This window comes from Cynocephalus volans, chromosome 1, assembly GCF_027409185.1.
Source record: "Cynocephalus volans isolate mCynVol1 chromosome 1, mCynVol1.pri, whole genome shotgun sequence".
Lineage (NCBI taxonomy): Eukaryota > Metazoa > Chordata > Mammalia > Dermoptera > Cynocephalidae > Cynocephalus > Cynocephalus volans.
Window position 1 is genome coordinate 295,055,309 of NC_084460.1, and position 21,360 is coordinate 295,076,668.

Below are 21,360 nucleotides of genomic sequence, written 5' to 3' on the forward strand. Positions count from 1 at the left end.
TTGCCTCCCCGACAGCATTCAGCACCTGCCGCTGGCTTCTAGCCGCTCCCGCCTCACTGGATCCACAGGGATTTCTTTTAGATTGTCCTGTTCCTCTGCCAGCTTAGTACACACCGTATTTCATTCACTCTAAGATGTTGACTTTTTCAGACTTCATATCTCTGAAAGTAAATGTGTCTATAAACAATGGTTTACGTGGCCGAGTTTAGGCTTCAGCTTTCTAGTAGTGCATGAAATCTGGAGTCTTAGCCTCAGTGCATCTTAAATTCCCAGTCTCATGTGCTCACTCAAACAGCTTTCCTTAGACATCCTCCAGGTGAGAATCCGTTCCCAGATTCACACCAGTGGCTCCATTTTACTTTCTTTGATATTTTCATATCCCCTTTCCGTATGCCTAGTGGCTTGTCACCCATTAGCTGTAAGTTCTTTGACAGGATGACACTTATCATGACTGCTTTAACTGAATCTAGTTCGTAGATCTTGCATTGCGTCCCATTATTTTGGTTATTCTGCTGACTTTTGGTTTTGAACCTATTCAAGTTACTTTTTAGAGTGCCCGGCTACTGCTGGTGAGATATTTCTGGTTTGACAATGCTTGCAAGAGATTGTTTAACATGGGGTTTTGTGAAAACAAGGGAATTTATTGAAAAGAATTTAAAAGGCCTTTTGTTAAACTCTATAAATTTACTAAATAGTTAAAGCCACACCCACAAACACATATGCACACCCATGCACACACATGTGTGCAGTACATATGCACACACAAATAGGCCTAGAGAGACGGGGACAGACAGACAGAAGCAGGGAGAGACAGAGACAGGGAGAGACAGAGACAGGAAGAGACAGAGAGCACCTGAGTGGACAGCCCTGAGGCACAGGTGAATGAGACAGGTGTATTCTCATTGCAGGCAGTGTCCTCACTACAACTTGGAGTTAACCACCCAGAAACAAGGGCTCAGAGACAGGTCTGAGTCCCAGTCCTGTTCCCAGATGTCTGAGTCTGTCCCAGTCTGGGTGATTCTGCCTCATCCTCTGCCCCGATCCCACTCGCCTTAATCCTGAAGACCTTCAGTCCAGGGCATCACCCAGCCTTCCACGTCAATCCCAGCCACATGGCAGCAACAGGTGTTGGACTTGGACATGGGTGGGTAAAGACCCACCTGCTCACCAGCCCTGTTGGGCTTTCCAGCCCACACTATTTGCCTGCTGGCTCCTTTCCTACATCCACTGGGTCCCATTCCCTTCAGAAAGAAGACAGCTAGCAGCCCCCAAGGAAGCAGTTGGACTCCTGACCTCCAACTCCAAAGATGGCACCTTTTCAACTAATTTTAAAATTGCCTGACAGTCATTGACGTGATGCTTGTTCTGATGACAGAGGTGAATGACAGGCACTTAGTGGTTGGGGCTGGAGGGCTATGCTTCTTCGAGGCCAGGGAAGCCCCACCCAGAGGGGGCCCTGTTTTGTGCTCATTCCCTCACCTGCCAACAGTCTGATTCCTCGCTCCTGTCTAGCTACCCCTGAGGGTGGGGCCTTGGAGAGGGGTGGGGGAGGCTGGCTGCTCAGGAACCACCTGGAACTTCCTGCTGGAGCCACAGGACTTAGAGGAAGGGGACCCAGCCCTAGGGCATTTGAACAGCTAGCAGAATTACCCCCAGGCTCCTAGCAACAGAGATATAAACTAGGGAACATTTTTGTGCTGCCTAGACCATTTTCTGAGTGTTGATAAAACAGAATTATAACAAATGAAAAAATAAAAGCAAAGCAATTGCTAGAATAGATTTCTCCTGCGTCTACAAATAAATGATCTTTATGGGGGAAAAAATAAAAATAACTCTCCCCACTAAACACACATACAAAGTCTAGAAAAATGTATTTTAAACTATTGAAAATAGGTCTCTTGGGGTTATGGGATTACAGGTGATTTCTTTTTTAAAAAGCTGCATTTTCTAGTTTTTCCATAATAGAATGTATCATTTGCATAACAAAATACTTTTAAACATAAAAGGTTTTTTTTTTTAACTGAAAGAAAAAAAGATTTTTAAAATTATCCTCTTTGTGCCTTTTGCAGAAGGGTTCTTGGGAGCTGCTGGTTGCAGGATGTGAGAGCATGGGTGTGGGGGACAGACTCCCTGCTTAGGAACCCAGGGATTTTCCTGGATTGTGGTCACTCCCTTGGCCTTGTGGGTCTCTGCTGCAGGTGGGCCTATGTGGTTGGGTGACGTTCTAGTCAGTTAAAATGTGTTTCTGTTTGGGAATTCTGTCCTCAGGCATCAGAAGGTGTTCCCATGAGATTCTTCACTAAGCTGGACCAGCTCATCGAGTTTTACAAGAAGGAAAACATGGGGCTGGTGACCCATCTGCAATACCCTGTGCCACTGGAGGAGGAAGACGCAGGCGATGACCCCGAGGAGGACACGGGTAGGGGGGAAGGACGGGCAGCAGGAGGCCGAGGTGCTCCAGGAGCCTGCCCTCCAAACATCGCAAGTGCTTGCAGATTAGGAGGGCCCTATCATCCGAGGGATAGAGTGTGGTATGGTGGTTAGGGACAAGTTAGAAACGCGGCCTCTGGAGTCAGACAGACACAGGTTGGAATTCCTGCTCCCCAGCTTATTAGCTGTGCAACCTTGGATAAGTTACTTAACCTCTCTGAACCACAGACCTCTTTAAAGAGACAGTAAAGATATTATTTACCTCCCAGGGTGTTAAAGGATCAAATGAGTCAGGGAACGTAGTGCGCAGAGCCTGGGATGCAGTAAGCACTCAGTAAATGCAACCACTGTCATTATAATCATGATTAGCTGGACTTCACTGGGAGGAAAGTGAATGGGGACATTCTTGCACCGAACTGGAAAGATGAGAAAGGTGGGGGAAATGTAGAGCTCCTAAAAATATGTTGAAAAAAATGTATAGTCCCTAAATAGCATGAGAGACTTGGACCAGCCTTTTACACAGCACAGGGTCAAAGACCAACAGAGCAAGAATCAGACAGACAAAGTCATGCAGAAAGAGGGCTCGCCTGGGGCAGGGGGCTCTTTTCCCCTCAACGGTTCATTTCCTAAAAGAAGACCATGAGATACCTAATTGAGCCCCTCAGCTGGTCAGGGCTCTTCCTAAATCTCAGCACCTGGAGACCACCAGGTCTCACAGGCTGTCCCCTGGGAGAGGAAGATTTGACTAGAGGCAGCGAGGCCTCTGGCTTGTGTCCCACCTGTCCCTGGTGGGCTGCTGCCAGCCACATGCTGGGCACCCTTTTTATCCCCCTCCCATGGGTGGGCTGGTGGGCTGCCGGCAGCCCTTGTGTCCTCCTGCCTTCCTGGAGACCCCCTTTTGCTGTTGCATAGCTCATGGGTGGCTTTATCAGAGGCAAGGTGAGGGCCAGGCTGGGCGAGTTTCCTGAGGGACCAGGCAGGCCACCTCCTTTCTTGCCTCCCTGGTCTGAGTGAGAGGTGCCCTCCGGGATTAGAAAGGTCCTCCTGTGGAGTAGCCAGAGGTGCCGTGTCCACGTGGGAGTCCACAGCCACTCACCAGCACCATGCCCTGGCTACGTGTGACCCAGCTGTCCCCACGTGCCCTTGGCCCCACGAGCAGCCTTGGCCTTGACCACTGAGATGCTGTCCTGCAGAAATGCTCTCCCCACGTTCCCATCCTCACTTCCCTTGGGCCACCCACCCCAGCTTGTGTCCTCTGGGGATGGCTGTCTGGAGAAAGGCCCTGACATGCTTTCTGTGAGGGATGGAAAGAGGACCGCAGTCCTGTGACTGCTGGCTTCACTTCCTCAGACAGAGCCGCCTGGTTGTCAGCCGGAACCCGAGCAACGTGACATCGCCCTGCTGTCCAAGGTGTCGGATTTGGCTCGGGTCTTCTGAAGGCGCGACCAGTCCCCATGGGGCACAACACAGACGCAAGTGTCCTCAGAGCCCTGGGCCGGGAGAGGAAGTGACTTGCTTGTCCTTTAAAAAGAAATTCCCCGGCCAGAGCTGTGGCTGGGCCATTAGGTGTGGAAAGAAGCTTGGACAGGGAGTCCTGGAGTGAGGGGCTCAATGACCCTTGCCTGTTTGTAATACATGCAGGATGGAAAGTCTCCTAAAGTTGGTGGGCAGGGGTCCTATCTCTCAGGCCAAGTTCAAGTCATTTAATATTTCAGTCCTCTGAGTGAAGGAAACCCCCTCACCTTTTATTTGTCTCCAAGGGTCTGGAGGAAGACAGTAGAAAGGGGGTGGGGTGTGAGAGAGAGGGGCAGTTCAGGCTGCAGTGGACAGGACAGGGGAGCAGCGTGGCTGGGCCTGCCTGCCTCCCGGCCCTGGTCCCTCTCCTGTGGCTCTGGCCCCATTGTGGGAACTGGCCTCTGCCCAGTCCAGGCCAACCTGCCTGAGGCTGCTGGCTCACTGTGTCTGAGGTCAGCAGCCCTTCAGAGCCCCCAGACCCTCTGCCTGGCAGGGCCATCTGTCCCCAGCAAGTGTTCACTGAACACTACAGAGGGACAGACTCTGTGCTAGGCCCAGGTCCAGCGACCACTAAGACCAGGCTCCTGCCACAGGAGGCTCTCCATCTAGTCAGGGAGTCGGCGAGAAAGTGCAGGGGGGACAATGGGGACAGAGCTGGACACGTGTGACAGTGGGCGCAGTGGCCTGGCCCTCACAGGGCTGCAAGGAGGCGTGCGAGGTGGGGTTACGTGCACCTGCTCTCACCAACGGCCTTCCTGCTGTTCTCTTGGTAGAAAGTGTCCTGTCTCCACCTGAGCTGCCACCGAGAAACGTCCCTGTATCTACAGGGCCCTGTGAGGCCAAGGAGGTTCCTCCTCCAATCGAGAATCCCCGAGTGGCCGAGGTCAGCCGGCCGAGCCTGTCTGAGACCCTGTTTCAGCGACTGCACAGCATGGACACCAGCGGGTGAGTCCCCACCTGGCAGGTCCCCTCAGCGGCCACCCGCCCTGGGGCCCACAGCACCCAGGCAGCCCCGGCCCAGGTCTGGGGAACATGCCGGGCCTTCCGCCCTGCGGAGCGATGCTTCTATCCCTGCAGTCAACGACTGCGTTCATTTTCATTCATTTCCTTCCTGGTGAGGTTGAAAAAATTTTTTTATTTACTTTTAGCCAAAATTATATTATCTCCTCCTCAAATTGTCTATGTCCTTTACCTATTTTTCTATCAGGATCTTTATGTTTTTCTTATCAAGTTTGATGATCTCTTCATATATTAACCATTTGTTCATCAACTTTGAAAAAAAAATTCTATCTTCTAGCTGGTTACTTACTTTTTAAGTTTTAGGATGTTTTTACATTTATAAGTTTTAATCCTTATGCAAGAGTATCAGTCGTTCCTTTGTGAATGCAAAATCACTTTTATACTTAGAAGGTCCTTGTCATTCTTTGACGAGAAGTCTGAAGCATCGAGTGGGTGCGGCGCACCCTGGAAGACCGTAGCTGCTATTTGGTTGCATTCCCACAGCAGTCTAACGCAGAAGGGACTGTCTCCTCTTGCAGATGTGACACTGAGCCTCAGAAAGGTTAGCTCAGGGGGGCTGGCCACCAAGAGCTGGGAGACCAGGGGGTGGCACAATTCCTGTGGTGCAGGTGGGGTGGGCTTAGGCAGACCTAAAGGAGACCAGCTGGGCCCCAGGGTTGGAAACATGCAGATGCCCGGTCTCCACCAGGGCCAGGGGTGCAGCAGGAGCTGGTTCTGGAATGATGGAGGGTTCTCTGCTGCAGATGGCAGGGCCCCACTCCGGGACATTAGGGGCCTGTGCTGTGACTCTGTTATGGGACCGGTCATAAGCTGCACGTGGCATCTTTTTCTGAAACAAACGCCTCTACTACCGTGGGGTTTACAGAGTCACACAGCCCAAGCAGGGGAGCTGCCTGGACTGCTCCACAGCCCTTTCCCGCTGGCCACCTTCCTTGTCACCAATAAATGGTCACAGCGATATTTCCATATGTGGCATGGATTATGACGTCTATGTGGCGTGGTGCTCCTTTCTTTGTGGTGAAGGGAACCAAAGGTGGTCACTCGGACCCTTTTATGTTTGGCTCCCTTTGCTCCAGCGTCCTCAGGATCTGGTCCCAGGTGCACGCCACTGACTGCAGCTTCCTTGCCATACAGTCCCGCTCCTCCCGCAGTGAGCCCAGCACTTCCCTGGTTGGATGACACTGGGTTTTGATCCTACTTATCCATCTGGTGGCCAGAAGGGAGATGGTGATGTCTCCTGAGAGGGGGGTTTGCTGTCTTGCAAATCAGAGGCCTTTGCACCATCCTCTTCAAGACAGGCCAGGGGAATGGGCTGTGACAGGAAGAAAGCTCCATGGGGGCCCTGTGTCCCCAGAGCCCAGCACGTTGCCTGGAATAGAATGGGCACTCACGGGGTATGTGGAGGGTGAATTAGTGTTAGTTCACAGTAACTTCCATATGTTAATAATTTAAAAACTTTCTTTTGTTTCTTTGTGAGAATAGCTCCCCCCACACCCCAAACACACACAAAGAAAGTCCTTAAGGCAGAGCTGAAGCAGCACCTCCAACTTGAAGACCCATTTGGGGCTGCCAGGGCTGCTCTCCTGCCCCCTGACTGGGCAAGATACAAAGGAAACGCCGGAGGGTGCGCAGAAGCCACCCCCGCTAAGACCCCTGGTGTTCTTATATTTCCACCGCAGCAGACCCCTCGGCTCGGCTCTAGGCCCACCAGGATGTATTCTCTGCCCGCTCCTCGTGCCATTTGTCAAATAGCTGAATACCCAATGTTGTAAATACAAATGCTTATTAAATTATTCCATGAAGAGCGCCCATCGTTTAGTTTCCTTGGGTCTCCATTTCTCTCCAGGTTGGGATGCTCAGTGCAGTGAGCTCCCAGGAGAACAGCCGAGGACGCCCCCACGGGGCCCCCTTCTGCCTTCTCGGCCCAGCTCACCTATCTCTTGGCAGCCTCCTGGGTGGGCTTAGAATGAAGGAGCCACTGAGGGCAGGCGGACAGGGGAGGCAGCTCTTTCTAGTCTTGCTTCTCAGCTAACCCGTGGCAGTGGAGCCTTCCCGAAGCTTCTGCTGGGAGATGGGAGAGAGTGAACGGAGCACGGTGCAGAAAGCAAGGAAATCAGCAACACATGCCTGTGCTCGGTTCTCTCGCGGCTCAGGAAAAACTGAGACTCTGCATTGTGTCTTAAAATTAATCTGTTGTGCTTGTCAAGGGGCTTTCCACATGGAGGACTTCAGATTATTCTTAATTATAGGACAGCCTGTGCAGTCTTGTGTGCAAGTTAATTAGATCTCATCAGTTAGGTAATAGTTAATAGGTTCATTATTACCAGGTTTCTGAGTAAGTTAACCTTCTTGGATAAACATAGTTTACATCTTATATCAACACTTTCTTATAACAAACATTTTAACAAATATAGCTTCGTATAACATGAACTCATGGTCTCCAAGTTACATGTCCATAGTCCTTAGAACTCTTAAGATACATATTTTAATACGATAGGAGAGATATTTGTCCTTTGTAGGCAGAAACTGGATTTTTATGAAGTCAAGACTCATAATAAATACAGATTAAACATAAATATACGATAACTGGCATGTCAATGGCTGCTAACTTCTCAATCTGAACAAGTCAAAATGGCTAATCCAGTCCTGTCCAATCTTAAGAGGAACAGATTTTTATTCTTTCACGGATCCTACAGAAAAATACTTGTGGCCTCTAGTTTCAACTTCATTATTTGTTAAGGCTGGAACAAAGATTTTAAGGCTTGTAATAATTTTTTCACACGGGTAATATTCTGCAGCCTCAGTTTCCTCATTTGTAAAACAGGAATAATATAATATCTGTCTCATAAAATTGATTTGTAGTTTAAAGAAGAACGTGAACATAAAATGCTTAGCATGGTGTCTGGTATGTTATGCTCAGGAACTATTTGCTGTTATGATTTTCATTTTTATAGGAACTAAGACTCAAAAGTTACACAGAAAAAAGGCACGGGGAGATGGAATAATGTAGGGGTAGGATCAGACTTTAGGTGACAGCCCCTGGTGGCATCCTGCCTGTGCCTCTGCCACATGGGCCAATGTGCACAGTGAGCAAATCCTGCCTTTCAGTCCCATTCACTTTGTAAATTGAAGGGGATGGGGCAGAGCTGGGAGGGCGAAGTCGAGACACCTGGACTGCCACTACCTCATCCTGTGTTCCCAGCCCCATCACTAATCACACAGACTCCCATAGAGCTCCAAACCCTCCTTCCTCAGCACGGTGCATGTGAGCAAAGCCTTCTCCACTTCTGATAAGATCACCCTTCCAGCCTTCAGGTCCTGTCTTTATGAGTGGATAAGGTAGGGAAACAATTCAGTCTACATTTTCCAAGCCTTTCTGTCTCCTTTTTAAAGGCTAATGATTTCCCAACCCCCAGCCAGACTCACTTCCTTCCAGAAGCACCCAAAGGTGCTCAGTCGAGAGGCACCCTCTCTTTCTGGACCCCTTCATTTTGCTCTGACCTGCTACTCCTCCTCTCAGTAAGACCAAAGGAACCTGCGGACCGGCGTGCGAATGTTCTCCTGAAGGACCGTGCTGCTGTTAACTGTTTGTGGCTAACAGGAACAGGTTAAGCATGCTTTTATTTATTGTTTTTTCAGGCTTCCAGAAGAGCATCTTAAAGCCATCCAAGATTACTTAAGCACTCAGCTCACTCTGGACTCTGAATTTGTGAAGTCAGGCTCCAGCAGTCTTCCTCACCTGAAGAAACTGACCGCACTGCTCTGCAAGGAGCTCCATGGGTAAGGGCTGCCCCATGGGGGTGGGATGGGAGGGGGACGGCTGAGCAGAGAAGCCGCTCGTTAGGGTGACCCGGCGCTCTGCCTGGCTGTCCAAATGCCTCTGCTGTTCTCACAATAATTGGGCAGTCGGCAGAGTTTAGAAATCTTTGTGGTTGTTTGGAGGTTTTCTTTTCATAGAATTTGAACTATAGCTTTTTTTTTTTCTTTTTTAGATTAAACTTAATTTGAGGCCAGCTGCTCTAGGAAGGGGCTGGGGGTGGGAGGACATTGCCAGCCCTCTCTCACTCGCTCAGGACTCAGCACAAGCACACAAGGGGAAATCAACTAAAGTCGGTCTATTTTCTTCATGGGTGCTGATGGCCTGAGATTCCAGTGGTGGCAGTTTTTTAAAGTGAGCTGATTCACCAAAATTTCAATTTTCCAATATCGAATTTACTGAATGACCAATTGGTAAAAATTGTGGTTTCTTTCGATTTTATGTTCTTAATTCAATTAACATTAAAATTAATTTCAAGTTACATTACATTTTAAGTGTTAGAAATGCAAAAGTAACTCTGATATGCCATCTGAAGAGTTAGCAAAGAATATTTTAAATGCTTAAAGCTTGGGGGAAAAAATAACATTCCAAAGCATCCAAAAGAGCCAAAAGAATCCCATCACAAATGAAAGGTTAACATTTGGGTTGGAAAAATAGCATTTCCTATGGGCGAGGTTTTTGCAGTCCAGGCTGCTTTGTGTTTTCTTACACATACAGCAGCTGCAAGATTCTCTTGTCAATTTCTCTGGTGCCATATCAATTTTAGCTTAGTTAATATGCAGAAAAGAATCTTTCATCACAAGTAATCAAATTCAATGTTCCTTTTCAAGGTTGCTAAAAGCACGATCAGTACATTTGGTAAATTTAACAAATAATTTCTTTGACAAATTGAGCACTCATCAAATTGGCCAGTTAGGCTTAATTTCAGTGAATCGGCTTTCAGCTAATACAGTGCTAGCCAATTGGACCGGGAGCTGTCATTTTTATAGATTTCCATGGAGGGATTTTGTTCCATTCGATGCCATTGTTATAAATCACTCATCGCTAGGGGAAAACAGATACAAATAGCACTTTCTTTTTAAGAAACACCATTTCCTGATGGTTGATGACAAGCTTTTATTTCTGCTTCGACGAAAATCCTGTTGTTTGCTGCTTCCCTGTCGAAGCATAAATGTATTTTTAAGTCTTTCCCCTAGGCTTCCCCAGAATCTTCCCCCATATGTTTTGGCAGCTTTCGCCAAAACTGCATTGCCACCTGGACTTCCCCGGCATCTGGGTCACCTCATTGCTATGGTAACAGCAGCTTTCCCAACTTGCCTACTTCTCTGGTACATGGTGCCAACAGAAAAAGCTTCCTTCAACTTCTAGCTGTTCAACGTCTCTATTTACCGGACAGTTAACTTCAGGTTAGACCTAGAGACACTGCAATGTTCTAAATTTGCCCTGTACTCTTGTCTTCTCTTTCATAGGAAAAGTGACAGCCAGGTTTGGAGACTGGGTTAACTGAGGAATGGAATTTTAGGAAATCTTAGATAGGAAGAAAATTATGTTTTCCATCCCCCTGCCACCCGTCCAGATGCTGTTCCATGGAACGGCAAAACTGTAGTTTTCAAACTGCTTCAGTTGGAATAGGTCACTCATTCATTCATTTGTTCGTTTGTTCATTCAAACATTTGACAAACATGTATTGAGGGCCTCTTTTGAACTTTGTTCTGGGTGCTGAGATACAGCAATAAACACAGTGCACAGGGTTCCTGCTCTTTTAGACCTTTCTGGAGCTAACAACTTAGTGAGGAGCACAGCAGTTCACTAAGTGTCCAGACAAGACCATGTTCAGATGAAACAAGATAATGCGAGGGAGAGAAGATGGCTGGGACACTGCAGGTTTCCTTTGTGGGTCAAGTAGGTGACAGAGCTGGGACTTTGGTGACAGAAGGGAGCTGCCATCCAGCCATTTGGCAGAGAGACAGTAAGTACAAAGGTCCTGAGGTAGGAATGAAGCCAGCCTGCTCAAGGAACAGAAAGTCTGTGCGGCTGGGAGATAAGGACTGAACAGCAATGTCGGGAGTGGAGGCCAGGGAGAGGCCAGGGTCACAAATAAAACCACGGGATGCCCAGGGAACCTTGGGTTTTAAATGAGCAACAAATACTTTTTTAGTATAAGTATATGCCATGCAATATTGGGATATACTTACACTAATAGATTATCCATTATTTATCTGAAATTCAAATTCAGCTAGGTGTCCTGTATTGTATCTGGCAACCCCAAGCAGGAGCCACATCGCATAAGGCCTTACCAGGTCCTCCAGAGTTTTTACAGGATTGTGCCATGATCTGATTTAGGGCAGTGGAGACTGAAACACAGGAGGCAAACCCAAAGCAGAAGGCCAGTTGGGAGCTGCTCTGGTGGTCCAAGTGAGACATGGTGGCAACCCATGGAAGGGCAGCTAGCGGAGGCAGGGGTTGGTGTCTGTTTTGCTTTCTGCTGAGTCCCAGGGTTTTGACAGGCCTTGGCATAAGGGAACGGCTTGATAGATATTAGTCACCACCCATGGAGTCAATGCTATAAAGTTAGAGCCGGGGAGACATCGGCGTGGGGGTACACATTTGGGAATCATCAGCTTGTGACTGGCACTTAAAGCTGGGGGACAGGGGTGGTCGCTGCAGGTGGAGTGCAGAGAGAGAAGAGGGCCCAGGATGGACATCGAAAGGCAGATGGAGGAGGAGGAGAGGAAAAGGGGTTGAGGATGCGCCACAGGATCCAGCTCCATCCATTCAGAGTCCAGGTGTGAATGGGAAGCTGGAGAACTGAGTGAGAGAGAGTGTGGGAGCCTCCTCTGTGCAAACGTCGCATGACATCGGTGTGGGGTCTGAGATACGGAACGTGAGCACTGCAGAGGCTCAGGGGAGACTTGCAGCCCCAAGCCAGGTTCTCCAGAGCCAGAGAGAAAGTCTTCCAGAGAGAGAGAATTAAGGAAGCCAGACTCTGGAAGTATTTGGTAACCCCTGAAATGGAGATATGGGAAGGTTTGCAAGTGGAATTCAAAAATGAAATACCAAAGAATGGAAAGGGATGTTTTATCTATTATGTGAAAGCGGGGTAAGAAATCTAATAAACAAACAAAGGAAAGCAAACATACTTTACCACCATTATACTTGCTTTGTAAGAACCCGTAGTTTTCTAAAGAAGTTTCTAAAGAAAATCCAATTACAAAACAGCAGAAGTCAGGGAAATATAGAAACATGGGAAGATTAAACATGGGTATGTGAAGAACGTATGATAAAAATTGATGGTCTTGGGTCAGCTCAGTTGGTTAGAGGGCAGTGTTGTGACACCAAGGTCAAGGCCTGTACCAGCCAGCAAAAAAAAAAAAAAGAAAGAAAGAAAAAAGATAGTCTTTGGAGACAAGGCTCAGAGATTCAACCTATAGCTGGTAGGATGGTCTCTTGAAGAGGTAGAAAAAACAATGATGTGTAATCGATGATTAAATGTATACAATTTTTAAAAAATTGCCAGGCTTATAAAAGAGCTAAATCCAGGTATTGAAAAGCCTCATAAGGATCCAAACAGTATAATAATCAAATAACATCTAAACCTCTTCTTCTAAGGTTTCCTTTTCGTTGGTTTCTTTTTCTTTTTTCATTTTATTTTTCTTCTAATGCTTCTAAATCACAAGAAAAGATGAATTCAGCAAGTAAATAATTACAAACAGCACCCTGGCTTTAACATTTTCCATATTTACTATTATTCAAACTCCTGTCAATACAATAAAAATTCCGAAGCCGCATCTCCAAGGAAAAGACAACTGATCTGGGATTAGCTCAACCTGGATGTCATTCGAGAGCACAGGAAATCTTTTCAGAAAATTCTCAAAATTGTACTCATTGAATGTCTCTCCTTCCAAAGGTTTCTAAGAATTTGTTTTCCAGCAGTTTTCTAGGACTGGTGATCTTAAAAGTAAGAACCCAGCAGCTCACCGAGCAGCAGGATATGGACGTAGTCAGAGCACAAGTGTTCACTTACACTCCCAGAACACAACATGATGAAAACAGAAATATGTAACAAAACTAGCCACAACCATACAACCGGGTGGACTTTTTAAAATTGCCTCCGAAATCACAGCTGAATTAAGGAAGGAACTGAAACAATAATAGCCTACCTGGAGTAGGTGTAGGGCACAGAGGGGAGAGATCGAACCACTGTGTATCAGAACTGCATGTGATGCAGCCAGAGCCCTCCGTCGAGGAAGCGCCATAGCTTTAAATGCTCTATTGCTAAAAGGGGAGTAGAATAATGGGGCAAGCGTATAAACTGAGTCTAGACTGTAAGTCTCCTGAAGGCATCACAGGTTATGTCCTAATTGCCCTGGTGTTTTCAGCATTCAGCAAAGTACCTGAAACATTAATTCATTCAATATTCATGAACAAAGATTAAATGTGTGCCACCTCCATGCCAGACACTACTCCAGGGGCTGGAGACACAGCAGTGAATAAAAGCAGAATCTTTAAGAAACCTCGGTTGAGTGAATAAACAGTAACCACAAAAGAACAAAAAATAAAGGGGAAGTGGTAAAAATAAAAACAGAAATACATTGTGAAAAGCAGTCAATGGGGAAAATTTTTAAGTTAGAAATGTAGAGAGAGATTTAATAATCTGAGTTAAAGATGTGCAAATCAATAAACAATATAGTGTGTAACTGCATAGTTGCAAATTTTCAAATTATAATTAAATGGAAAAAATATGTTACATAAAATATGATACATAAAAATTACTGTGAGTGCTTCCTTCAAACTTTTAAGGAACAAATAGTGACCATAATGTATAAATTACTCCTGAATGACAAAAACAACCTAATTCACTCTTCAAGAAAAATGTAATTCAAATCCAAAAACCTAATCAACATAATAGCCTGAAATAAGAATATCTCCAGTTTCATTTATTAAGACAGATGTATATTATTTCAGTAACACTCTAGCAAATATAATTTAGCGATATGAAAAATGGAGGCTTTATCTAAGAAATCATTCCAAAGAAGAGTTGACATAAAGAAAACACTGTAATTTAGCAGTCGATTAAAAGATAAATCATTTGCATAGATGTCTTAATATTACATTTTTTCTCATTTTTAAAAAAAGGAATAGAAGGCTACTTCCTTAATAATGCAATATGTGTCAATGTAAAACTAATTATATTTGACAGGGAAACATTAAAACCATTCCATTAAAATTTTTAACAAAAGAAAAAGAGTTGCTTCTTGTCACCTGATTATTTAACACTATGTGAGAAATTTTTGCTAAAGCCAGATAAGAGAAAATGGCACAAAATCAGGGAAGCGGGCTGCTGGTTAGCTCAGTTGATTAGAGTGCAGTGTTGTAACACTAAGGTCAAGGTCAAGCCACCCAAAAAAAGAAGAAAAAAGGGAAGTAAAAGTGAAGGAAAGAACAAAGCATCAGAACATTCCTTCCGAGTCTGGAGTTCTGGTTTCAGAGATACTGGATATGCTAAATCCTAAAAATCCAGTTTTTGTGTATATTTACATTTTTAGGATAACATTTTTAAAAAAAGAGAACAAGAGGGAAATCCGTTGGATGTTAAAACATGTTCTGAATGAGTACTTTAGAGATATTTTTGGCCCCGAATTCTTTCATGAAATGATGATTTAGACAGAATACTGCTGTGTCAACAGATGGACAGGGCCGCTCTGGGGAAGGGGACATGGAAAGCCAGCACCCTGCCTGCCCAGGGCTTCCCACCTCTCCCCTATCAGACACCTCCCACCCCATCCTTGGTCCCCAGCAGAGTCCCAGGGATGACCATTTCAAAGCCAGAAAACTCAAACATCCTCGAAACAGTTGCAAATCCTCGAATGTGGCATTGACTAGTACCTGTGGAGAGTTCTCGATTCCTAATTGAATTAATGAAATGGGTCCTGGAAACAAATCCCACCACATTCAAGAAGAGCTTGTACAATGGCCTAACCCAAGAGAACTATGGAAAACAAGACAATTGCTGCTAGTGAAACCGAATGGCAATACAGAGAAAGATGAACTCAGTTCCACTGCGTATCAAAAAAAATTCTAAATGAGGTAAGGAATTAAACCTATAAAACAACAACAATGAAACCCCTATATAATATAATCTTTAAAAGAGTTAGGAAATGGGGCTGGCTGGTTAGCTCAGAGTGTGGTCTTGTAATACCATGTTCAAGGGTTTAGTTCTCTGAGCCGGCCAGCCTCCAAAAAAGAGAAAACAATTTAAAATGAGCAAATAATTGCTCCCTAATAAATACTGATGATAAATTTTTAACTACAGTAAGCAAAAAATTACCAAAAGATGAAAAATAAAACTTTATAAATTACTTTATAATGAAATCCAGCCCACCTAGGGATGAAAATAACCTAATGAGAAACAAAACAAAACAAAACAAAAAACCCACCAACACCTAGATGAATAAAAAGCAAAGCAATTTGTAAAGTTTATACCAATATATAAAAAGACTAACAAAATTCCTAACAGAAAATTGGCAAAGGAGATTAATACTTTATACAAAGAAAAATACAGTAGAAATCAATAGTAGGAAAATACTTAATGCCATTAGAAATTAAAGATATGGAAATCCTTTCATCAATATTGAAGTGTAATGTTATGCCCATTAAAAGAGAGGGAGAGAGAGAGAAATTGGAGATAGTGAGTGAGCAGGTGTGAACAGTGCTGGTGGCCCGTAACTGGTACCATCATGCAAGGGATTGGCAATATTGATTCTAGAGCCATAATCTCTGGTTATCCTAATTCTGTATTTGAAAATAAAAAAAACCTGTATGAACATTGCTGCTCAGAGCAGCCTTTATTTGTAAATAAAGGCAAAAATAAATAAATAAATAGCAAAGATCTCAGTGCAACCCAAATACCTGGCGGTTGATTTTGGCACATTGATGTGATAGAATGTTTTCAAATCATTAGAATGTTAAATATGTAAAAACATGAACAGTTTTTGATGAAATAATAAGTGAAAAATAGAACTCAAACTTGTCTGCCCAGCATACTTAAAACAATGTGAAAACAATAGAAAAAGATGAGACTGGAGCAAAGAATCAATAAAGCCCTAGAATTGGAGTTATCTGTGGATTTGACAATGAGAAATCCCCCTGGGCCTCATCTCAGCTGCTAGGAGGGGATTTGCATCAGAATTCGCAGACTGCCCCACTGGGAAGCCCCCACATTTAAAATGCAGATTCCAGACCCAAGCAGGTTGGAGAAATTTGCATTTTTAATGCGCGGGTATGTGTGCGATTCTTGTAATCACTAAAGGTTGGGGACCATGGATTACTAAGTGGTTTCAAAGTAGTTTTGTGGTTCTAGATTCAAATTTTCTAGAGGCTACGTAGTCTGGAATGGCTAAGCCAAAGCTGAGGTAGAGTTGGTCCTGCGCACCACAGCTCCAGTCTGCTGCACGGCGGAAAAGGGTGAGGGTCGAGGGTGGGTGGGCCTGCACCGGCAAGACTCTATCTTTGCCCGGGCTTGTCCTGGGAAGCATTACCTGCTTCTGCCAGACCGTGGGTAACTGTCTCCGACCAGAGCAGGCACTGCCTTGGAAGCCTCTTCTTGGTCCCCACTAATCCCTGGCCTTCACCTTCCCCCCCCTCCCCCAGCGAAGTCGTTCGGACCCTCCCATCCCTGGAGGCCCTGCAGAAGTTGTTTGACCAGCAGCTGTCCCCTGGCCTCCGTCCACGTCCTCAGGTAAAGGGGCTTGGGGTTGGAAGGATGAGATCAGTAAACCAGGGAGGAAGAGGATGTAGCTGGGGTCCGAGGGTCACAAGGAAGAGGCGGGCACCGCTCATCCTACGCTGCACAACAGCAAGGGTCTATGTGGGGGTGGGGGTGGGGGTGGGAGCCTAGCATCTCTCTTGCTTTTCCTGCAGCCACATTTTGATTTCACATTATGCACCCATCAGCAAAACTGCTTATTTAGTGCTGTAAAAGGAGGCAAGCAGGGCCTGTGTCCATCACTGTGTTACTGGACTCAGGTCCGGCTGCCCGTCCTTTTGAAAAAGACAGAAAAAAAACCTCAGAAGTCAAATGGTTGGTGTTAGAAAAGCAGATGTATTCAGCTGAAGGAGATGGTAGCCTACCCCATCTCCAAGATTTACATTTACTGAGGGGTTTTTAAAGGAGGGGTTGAGGGAATGGAGTGTGGGAGGTGAAAAGCAGGAGGAGCAGGAGACGTGAGTCACGAGGGCTCCGTGTCTACGGGTCAGGTACAAGGTCCTGCCAAGGCCTCATCTGGTTTCTGTTCTCATCTTCGCTGTTATCGCAGGACCCTGCAGGATTTTGATTTGCGCCGGTGTACTTGGCTGGTGCCCAAGGTCAGCTTCAGTCATGTGGCCTTGGTCATTTCTCAAAACTCTACAAGTCTCAAAGAAAGAACTGTTAGCTTTGCAAAGTACTAATTAGCTTCTCGGCCTTGTTTTCCTACTTAGCGAGCGAGATAAGAAAGTCAGGGGATGGGAAGCAAGAGTGGAGAGAAAAAAACTGTCCTTTTAAAAATCCTCCCCCCCGCTCTGCAGCCCAGGCAGCTTTAGGTCCCAACATGGCTTCAGTCCTGCTCAATCCAACAATTTCTCATCAGAAACTGAAAAGAATGAAAAACATGAGGTGCCTAAGTTCTTGATTCTGCCTCTTGCCCCTGAAGAGCTAGAAGAAGGCTCCCGCCCTCTGCCCCCACATCTGCTCACAGCTTGGCCGGGGGCCCAGGTCAAGCTGTCCATTAAGCGAAGATCTGTGTACCCAAAGATGTCATCAGCAAAGTTGAAAAAGCCGGCCAAAGCAGTATCTTCAGAGAAAAGACTTGCAACAAATATTAGGGACAAAGGTTTAAGGACAAGTATTAATATGCTTTAAAAAAAAAAAAACTCCTATAAATAATTCAATAAAAGCAACCCAGTTTTGTAAATGGGAAAGGATATACACAAGGCTGTTCACTGCAGAGGGACAGGGAATAGTCAGTCTGTGTACACATGAAAAGATGTTCAACCTCACCACGTTAGTGACCGGGAAGTGACATTCCAAACGAAGAGATATCTTCTTGCCTGTCTGATAGGCAGAAAGTCAATTGCTAACGTCGGTTGTTGACTCAGGTCTGGGCTAGAGTGTGGGTAACGGGGAGGCTCACAGGGGTTTACTCCTCTGCTGTGGAGAGTGGAAGTGGGTTTTCTGAAAGGCAGTTTGGCCAGTAGTGTGAAAATGTTAGCTGCATGCGCCCTTCAAGCCCACTGTTCCAAATGGAGTCTGCACGTGCACAGAGAGGTGTGTCTCAAAAAGCAAAAGCACTGGAAACCACCTAAATGCAGAGAAACGGTGAGATAAAGGAGGATTTAGAATCCCACTGTCAGGTGCAGGCACAGCTGTGGAAAGATCTCCCAGGGGTGCTGCTGGGTGAAGAGAACCCATAGCAGAGCATGTAAGTCTAGTGTGGAAATCAGACCAGGAGGATTTAAACCCAAAAGGCCACTCTGACCACCGCAGGGCAGGGTGGGATTGGGGAGAAGGGGCCCGGGCCAAGGGGGACTTTGGGTTTACCCACATTGTTTGTTTGAGTTGTGCGTGGAGAAGATGTATTTGTGTTCTATTTATACAACTTGAAAAATGCATTAGAAAAAATAATTTTTGCTTTCTTCGAAGTGAATGACGGGTTAGTTCCTAAGAAAGTAAAAGCAAAGCGAGACAGAACAGGGGCCTGCCAGACACTAGAATTTACACAGTTTGAATGGAAGAACACACAGTCTTTGGAGTAGGTTAGCAGAGAGGGGAGGCCTGCAGCAGAGCCAGCCGCCAGCAGTCACGGTGGGGCACTGCCCAGAGAGGACGCCAGGGCAGCAACGGGGGGAGGATGGGTCTCGCTCCCCACCCCCTCTTGTGAGACCCAGGGTCTTAAAGAAAAGCAAAGAAAGTTGTTCTTGAGATGCCTTCAGAAATTCACAAATCAGGGAGTGAGTTCTGAGGCTGCTCACAGTAGAGGAGAAAGCACTGGCCCCCAGATGAGAAACACCTGAGTTCAATATCCAGCTCGCCCTGCCTGGTTCTTAGTGCCTCATCTGTGAAACGGGGACAGCAGTATCTGGCACTGTGAGGTCAGGTGAAGGGGTGAGTGAAACTGGGTGTGTAGGACATCGTCCTGCCGTAGGCTCTTCCCAAAATTGGGCCCTTTCCCTTAGATCAGCAAGAAAAGAGAGGGACACCCAGACCCTGCGTGGAATTTATTTGAGAACTGCTAGGAGGTACAAAGTGCAATGTCATCAGAGTGGTGGCCGGCCTGAGGGCTGGGAGAGACCTGGGTGTGCCCTACGTGAGAATGGAGAGTCCTTAACCTTCCTCGGAGCCCATGCCCTCCTTTGAAAAGTGCAACTAAAAAGCAAAGTGAAATGACTGGGTGCCCTATGTCACCCACAGGTGGCACAAATCCAAAGAGAATGAGAGGAAGACACCAGCTTAAAACTGCAGGGTATAGGCCCGGTAGAGAGAGGTCATCCCCAGTGCCCGAGAGGGAAAATGAAACTTGACTCTGTTATCTTTTCAATTCTTTATGAGAAAAGCAACCCTAAAACAAAGGACCCTGCAGTGTCCCCTCTCCTGACCAGCCTACCTTGTCAACCAAGAGGCAGCCTTTCAGCTCTGCCCCAGCCTGAGTCTCAGCCCTACTTCTTCCAGCCACTTCCGTGTTTAATCATAATTGTAGATGGCTGTGAGTTTCGTGAAGGGCCAGGAGGAAAAAGCAGTCAGAGAAAGCTTTGACGAATTATACCTGCCGTGATGGTGATAGTTGGGGAGACGACGGTGTGGTGGCTGAGGTGGTCATGATGGTGTTGGTAGAGGTGGGTGGTCATGGTGGGGGTGGAGATGGTGGTCATGGTGTTGCTTGTGATGGTGCCAGGGATGGCGGCAATGCTGGTGATTCTGGTGGTGCTATTGATGGTGGTGACAGGTGGCAGTGGTGACAGCAGAAGTGGTATGTAAAGTGGCTGGGTGGACAAGTGAGGTCAAAAGCAAGTGTAGCCCGGCTGATATATCAAGCAAGGGGCGAGGTAAAGGGCCATAGCCTGCTTGATGGTGACCCCCTCCATTCATTCTGCTTGGTGTTCAAGTGGGTCGTGCAGGTGTCTGATTTTCTCATCACACTTCTGGAGGGCAGAAGTCTTATTAACTACATCTCCAGCACCGGGCAGCATGTCTGGCATAGAATAGATGCTGGGTAAGTGTTCTGTGAATAAATGTGTGAGATTGTGGACTTAGTGCCAGGCAGGCAGGGGTACAAGTCCTGCTCTGCCGTTTACTAGCAGTGCGACCTCAGACAAGTACCTTCAGCTCTCTGGGCCCCGTGTATTCACTGAACAACTACTGAGCATCTTCACTGGCCAGACGCTGTTCCGAGCACCGAGGCTGGGGTCCTGAACACAGTGCTCTTGGTCTCAGTTCTCACAGAGCCCACATTCCAGCAGGGGGGGACACACTATGACCACATAAATGAAGGAGATAACTTTAGCTCATGGTGACATCACATGATGTGGAACAAAGCAGGGTGACTTGATAGAGATGACCTGGTGGCTATTTTAGCTAGAGGGGTCAGGGAAGACCTCTTTTGGGTCTGAGGCCTGAGAGACCAGGAGGTGCTCCTCGCAGGTGAGCTCCGAGTCTCTGGAGGCTCCTTGGAGTGTGTGGCTCGAGCCAGCTCAGCAGCTGGGTGAGGGCTCAGGTCTTACAGAGAGGGGCTGCTCGTGCGGAGCCTTAGCGGCAGGGGCAGGGGTCAAGATGATCTTCTCCCTGCAGTGGGAAGCAGCTAGACGAGGGCTCAGGCAGAGGGGAGGGGGTATTTTGGAAGTAGAGCAGGAACACACGTGCCAGGGATGTAGGAGGGAGGACAGGGGACAACCAAGGGCGGTCCTGGAGTTTTTAAGCAACGGAGTGGGTGAGGTGAGAAGCACGGGGGGTATGGGGGAGGCAGATTTAGAGGGAAGAAGAAATGGAAGATCTATATTTTGGCTGTGAGAATTCTGAGATGATTGTAGACATCCCTGGTGCGCTGATCTGCAAAGCAGGACAGTAACTGGTGCGAGGGTGGCAGGAGCTCAGCACGATGTCTGCAAGGCTCATGCCCTGTCAACGCTGCCCTGATTGGTGCCTCTCCTCGCCCCCCAGGCGCCTGGTGAACCCAATCCCATCAACATGGTGTCCAAGCTCAGCCAGCTGACGAGCCTGCTGTCCTCTATTGAAGATAAGGTGACTGCAGCTTCTCTTGGCTTCTCTCTGGTCCTCCCTTTGCATGGAGAATGCCCAGGTGTGCAGGCTCTGTGTCCCCTTTGACTCTCTGTCCCAAATGCTGCTGCCCACAGGTCAAGGCCCTGCTGCATGAGGGTCCCGAGTCCCCCCACCGGCGTTCCCTCATCCCTCCAGTCACCTTTGAGGTAAGTGGCCATGACAGAGCCTGGCCTTGGGCTCTGCAGTTGGGGTGGGGGGGACATTCTGGTGTCTGTGGAAAGAAGGCTTTGGCTCAGGCCAAAGAAGAGCATGGAGCCCAGAGCCAAGA

The 21,360-nt window shown here is 46.9% G+C and overlaps 1 protein-coding gene across 1 annotated transcript in view; it reads left to right on the top strand.

The window, feature by feature from the left end:
- INPP5D (inositol polyphosphate-5-phosphatase D) overlaps positions 1-21,360 on the top strand; it is a 145,893-nt gene that overhangs the window by 46,844 nt on the left and 77,689 nt on the right. The window contains exons 3-8 of the mRNA XM_063086843.1: positions 2,269-2,419; positions 4,719-4,890; positions 8,605-8,745; positions 16,433-16,520; positions 20,973-21,053; positions 21,167-21,238. Of these exons, the coding sequence (XP_062942913.1) occupies positions 2,269-2,419; positions 4,719-4,890; positions 8,605-8,745; positions 16,433-16,520; positions 20,973-21,053; positions 21,167-21,238 (705 nt within the window). The remainder of the gene's footprint in view (positions 1-2,268; positions 2,420-4,718; positions 4,891-8,604; positions 8,746-16,432; positions 16,521-20,972; positions 21,054-21,166; positions 21,239-21,360) is intronic.